The following is a 5,000-nucleotide window of genomic DNA, read 5'->3' as shown; positions in this document are numbered from 1 at the left end:
CCAGCAAAGCCACTGCATGCAAGAGGTCCACTGAGTGGTCCACTGGTCCAGCAGCAGCTCTTCTTTGCTTCAAACAAAATCAAAAAATAAAAAGTGCTGCATGCAATTGGAGAGCAGCAGTTCAACTGACCTGGCGTTTCGCCAGGTGTCTGTACACCCCAACTCGCCACAAACAGCGGCCCCCAGGCGCGGAAAGCTGAACGGCCTGCGGCCTTTTTGCTGCTGCTGCTGCTGCTGCTGCTGCTGCTGCTGCTGCAGCTGCTGCTGCTAATTCGGCGGTGGCGCTTTGCATGCGGCTGGCTGCGTGTGGTGTATGTACACCTGGAGCTGGGATCGGCAGCAGCGCTGCTGCGGGCAGCACTTGCGAATAAGGCAGAAAGCTGTACTTGAAGACAGGTGACCAGTGGACCACTGCTGCTGCAGGGGTGGTTCTTTGCATGCGCGGGAGCCGGGGGCGCTTCCAGTGCAGCAGCTGCTGCTGCGCCGCTCGGCAGCTGCTGCTGCGGCTGTGCTGCAGCTGCACAGCCCGCGTGCGCTCCAGCAGCAGCAAAGCGCTGCTGCTGCTCCAAGGGTCCTTTAAAACTTCATTTAATTCAAGTTTCAGCGAAGAGGCCGCGCAGAACTGCCAAGATCGCTGCTGAACTGCTGCGGCCAGGCGGCCGAATTCAAGTCTGCGGAACTTGAAGGGCGGGGCCCTCGCGGGGGCCTCCAGCGGCCTCTTTTGCAGCATTCGGAAGACTGTTGAGTTTTAAAAAAGATAAAATGCAGAATTAAAGAAAAGAACTGCCGAAGACCACCGGTCACGCGCGAGGCGTCTGCGCTCGGGTGTCTGCGCATACACCGCAGAGCGCGCGCCGCAGCGCCTGCCGCGTCGGGAGGGAAGATTTCAGTTTGAAAAAAGAAATTAAATTCTGCGGAGTTCGTCTTGTTTGTTTTTTCATTTGTTTTCCTTTTGCAAACAGAAGACCGCGCAATCTCGCGCTGCGCGGCGCAGGGGAGGCGAAGTTGCACAGCGCCGCCGCGGACTGCCAAGAACGCCCCCGATCCTCCGGGAAACCCGGCCTGTCTGTGCGAAAAGAGGGACCAATCTGCAGCAAAAAAAGAATTTAATTCAAATAAAAACATTTAATTTGCAGTTTTCCGCGAAATAACGGCGCCGGAGCCGCGCAAGACCGCCGCAGCCCCAGCCAGGCAATGTCTGCTCTGGCCACCCCGTGACGGGGCCGTGGGGCTCGGGCCTCTCTCTGCGCCAGAGGCAAGTTGTTGTTTTATTATTCGTTTTGAAGCTTCAGTTGCTGCCTTCTGATGGGCTCGGAGCAGCAGCAGCAGCAGCAGCAGCAGCAGCAGCAGCAAGTCCGTCGCGTGGCGCATGCAGCGCGGCGACTCTGCCTGTTCGCTAGCCCTCGGGTCTCCCCCCGCCGCCGCAGCAGCAGCAGCAGCGGGATCGCCGTTTCTCCGGGGCTGCCGCTGCTGCTGCCGCTGCTGCTGCTGCTGCTGCTGCTGCCGCGCTGCTGTACGTACACCGCAAGCAGCAATGACGCAGCAGCAGCAACTGCAGCTCCTTCAAAATGAATAAACTTCGAAGTTTTTTGCGATCTCCGAAGGAGAAGCGGCCAGACGCTGACGGCCTCGAGACGCAGGTTCGCCAGGCTTCTGCTGCTGCTGTTGCTGCTGCTGCTGCTGCTGCTGCTGCAGCGGCTCAGCACGCAGACGACGCCCCAGCTGCAGCAGCAGCAGCAGCAAAACAGACAGACGCTCCGCCTGAAGCAGCAGCAGCAGCTGACCAGACAGATAACAAGCCTGCTGCTGCAGACTCCCATGCAGTAGCCGATGGAGCAGCAGCAGCTGCTGCAGCACCAGCAGCAGCAGCAGATGCAGCACCAGCAGCAGCAGCAGATGCAGCAGATTCATCCTCAGCAGCAGCAGAAGCAGACGGGCGCAGCGAGGCTGATGGAAATCAGCGCGACGGCGCTGCTGCTGTAGTCACAGCTGGTGCTGCTGCTGCAGTGAAACCAGCAAATGCTGCTGCTGCAGTGAAGCCAGCAAATGCTGCTGCTGCTGCTGCTGCTGCTGCTGCAGGCCCCTCTTGTTTGCGCAGCAGCTCTTCTGAGGGCTTCGGGGTGTCTCGACAGCTGTCGCGGAGTGTGGGGTTTGCAAGACAGGACAGCGCAGTACAAACAGCAGCAGCAGCAGCAGCAGCAGCAGCGACAGCAGCCGCAGGGGCAGGTCCCACCGCAGCAGCAGCAGCAGGAGCGGCAGCGACAGCAGCAGCAGCAGCAGCAGCGCCAGCAACAGCAGCGTCACAAGACGCAGCAGCAGCAGGGGCTTTGCGCAAAGGGCCCCCATCGGAAGCAGCTGGGCCTGCAGCAGCCCCTGCAGCAGCAGCAGCCCCTGCAGCAGCAGCAGCAGCACCTGCAGCAGCAGCAGCAGCAGCAGCAGCAGACTATTCAAGGGGGTTTTCTTCTCGGCGTTTGGAGTCTCGGTTTTCTGTTGCTGCTGAGAAGCAGTTCATAAGTCGGGGTGTACAGACAGCGTGCCCGTCGAGCTTCGCGAGCAGCAGCAGCAGCAGCAGCAGCAGCAGCAGCAGCAGCAGCAGCAGCAGCTGCTGCCCCCGACACTTCCCCTTTCGCCCCTTTTCGCACTTGGCCCCTTTTGAAAGATTTGCAATTCCAAAAGACAGCTTCACGGACTACTGCGGCAGAGGCAAACTAGTTGGTAATAATTAATTAATTAATTAATTAATTAATTAATTAATTAATTAATTAATTAATTAATTATTATTTATTTATTTATTATTTATTTATTTATTTATTTATTTATTTATTTATTATTTATTTATTGGTTGTTTTTTTGTTTTTTTATTTGGGGTGGAAGGCTCTGAATGGGCAGCAGCAGCAGCAGGGGGCCAAAGAGTAAAGAAAGTGAAATAAAATAAAACAATTAATTAATTAAATTAAATCAATTAATTAAATTAAATTAATTAAATTAATTAAACTAATTAAATTAATTAAATAAATTAAATAAATTAAATTAAATTAAATTAAATTAAATAATTAAATAAATAATAAAGTGGAAGTGTGGGGCTGCGCAGGGACGAAGCCGCACCGCCCTGGCGGCGCTGCTGCTGCTGCTGCTGCTGCTGCTGCTGCTGCTGCTGCTGCGCTGCGGCTGCCGCCTTCGCTGTTATTTCTTTCCAACTTTCGCCAAGAGAAAATCCATCCTGCTGTTCTCCGCGTGGGGCTGCAGATGGCCTGCAGACGCATAGCTGGCAGCAACGCGAGGACTGTCGCCATGCTCACAGGTGCTGCTGCTGCTGCTGCTGCTGCTGCTGCTGCTGCTGCTGCTGCTGCTGCTGCTGCTGCGGTGTTGGGGGTGGGGGTGGTGCGACGTGGGCAGGGGCGGGCGTTGCTGCTGCTGTGGCGGTGTTGCTGCTGCTTGGGTGCTGCGTTCGCTGGAAGCGCCTCTGCTGCTGCAGCAGCAGCAGCAGCAGCTGCTGCTGCTGCGGGGTTGCGGCGCTGCTGCTGCTGCTGCTGCTGCTGCTGCTGCTGCTGCTGCTGGAGCCTCGCTGCTGCTGCTGGTTCGCCGCTTGCTGCTCTCGCGAGCAGCGCAGCGCCGCCGCTTCCGCGTGGTCCCCCGCTGCCGCCGCCACACCCCTCGCGCTCCCGCTGCTGCTGCTGCTGCTGCTGCTGCTGCTGCTGCTGCTGCTGCTGCTGCTGCTGCAGCGTTTCAGCGGTTCATCGAAGACTACTCGCCGCCGCCGTTCCAGGCGGTGGACAGACACCTGAAGCAAACGCTCGACCGGCAAATAAACTTCATCACAAATTGCCGGCAGCACAGCCTGGCCATGGGGGGGACTATTCGCTGGCTGAAGCGGCGGCTTTCGAGTAATTAATTAATTAATTAATTAATTAATTAATTAATTAATTAATTAATTAATTTAATTAATTAATTAATTAATTAATTGGGCTGCTGCTGCTGCTGCTGCTGCTGCTGCTGCTGCTGCTGCTCGCGCGGCGGCTGCCGCCGAGCGCCCGGTGGCTGCGCTGCGGCGGGGGGTTGCTGCTGCTGCTGCGCAGCAGCTGCTGCTGCTGCTGCTGCGCTGCAGCTGGACCTGCCGCTGCTGCGGCTGCTGCAGCTGCACCTGCTGCTGCTGCTGCTGCTGCTGCTGCTGCTGCAGGCTACGCGCTGCTGCAGCTGGAGGAGACGCGTGTGCGTCTGAGTCGGGACATAGACATGTTTGTGCACGGCCGAGTTTTTGCTGCTTGTTTAATGGCAGCAGCAGTTGTTGAGAAGCAAATTATTCAAAACGGAGACTGCATTTTGGTCTACGGAAAGTCCACTGCCATCAACTGCGCCCTCCTCCAGGTCCTGCTGCTGCTGCTGCTGCTGCTGCTGCTGCTGCTGCTGCTGCTGCTGCTGCTGCAGCGGGCGCGGGAGCGCAGCGGCAGCAGCAGCGCCGCTGCTGCGGTCGTGCTGCTGCTGCTGCTGCTGCGGCGCTGCTGCTGCAACTGTGCTGTGCTGCTGCTGCTGCCGGCCGGGATGCAGCAGTTCGGGCCGCTGCCGCTGCAGTACTGCTGCTGCTGCTGCTGCTGCTGCTGCTGCTGCAGGCGAAGAAGCAAGGCCTAGACTTCTCTGTTATTGTTGTTGGCTCCGCACAAAGCGCAGCAGCAAAAGCAACTGCTGCGCTGCTGGCCGATGCGGGCATCTACGTTACCTACACTTTGCTGAGTGGTCCGTTTGCTGCTGCTGCTGCTGCTGCTGCTGCTGCTGCTGCTGCTGCTGCTGCTGCTGCTGCCTCTTTCGACGACTGCGCAGTATTGTTTTTAGTTACATCAGGATATTATTACGATTATAATTAATATTGTAATCATCATTATTGACATTCTTTTTAGTTTTGAGCCAAGTGGAGTTCAAAGTGCTGCTGCTGCTGCTGCTGCTGCTGCTGCTGCTGCTGCTGCTGCTGCTGCTGCTGCTGCTGCTGCTGCTGCTGCTGCTGCTGC

The 5,000-nt window shown here is 56.9% G+C and overlaps 3 protein-coding genes across 3 annotated transcripts in view; 1 reads left to right on the top strand and 2 right to left on the bottom strand.

The window, feature by feature from the left end:
• The window catches only part of ENH_00007240 (hypothetical protein, conserved), a gene marked incomplete at both ends in the record, with an annotated part of 3,124 nt that extends 2,394 nt beyond the window's left edge, over positions 1–730 (bottom strand). Inside the window, one exon of the mRNA XM_013578578.1 lies at positions 131–730. Coding sequence (XP_013434032.1) covers positions 131–730 — 600 coding nt within the window. The remainder of the gene's footprint in view (positions 1–130) is intronic.
• Positions 731–1,568: 838 nt separating this feature from the next.
• Positions 1,569–2,881, top strand: ENH_00007230 (hypothetical protein, conserved; the record flags this gene model as incomplete). The annotated part of the gene is made up of 2 exons (XM_013578577.1): positions 1,569–2,715; positions 2,868–2,881. The coding sequence occupies 2 exons, from the start codon at positions 1,569–1,571 to the stop codon at positions 2,879–2,881; spliced, it is 1,161 nt and encodes a 386-aa protein (XP_013434031.1).
• A 414-nt stretch (positions 2,882–3,295) lies between these two features.
• ENH_00007220 (hypothetical protein) lies at positions 3,296–4,601 on the bottom strand (the record flags this gene model as incomplete). Its single annotated transcript, XM_013578576.1, has 2 exons — positions 3,296–3,781; positions 4,330–4,601. Coding segments are annotated over 2 exons (758 nt in total), but the record flags the coding sequence as incomplete, so codon positions are not given.
• Positions 4,602–5,000: the final 399 nt, after the last annotated feature.

This window comes from Eimeria necatrix, genomic scaffold (assembly GCF_000499385.1).
Source record: "Eimeria necatrix Houghton genomic scaffold, Enh_scaff1204, whole genome shotgun sequence".
Taxonomy (NCBI): Eukaryota; Apicomplexa; class Conoidasida; order Eucoccidiorida; family Eimeriidae; genus Eimeria; species Eimeria necatrix.
This window is presented reverse-complemented; position numbering and strand designations above follow the sequence as displayed.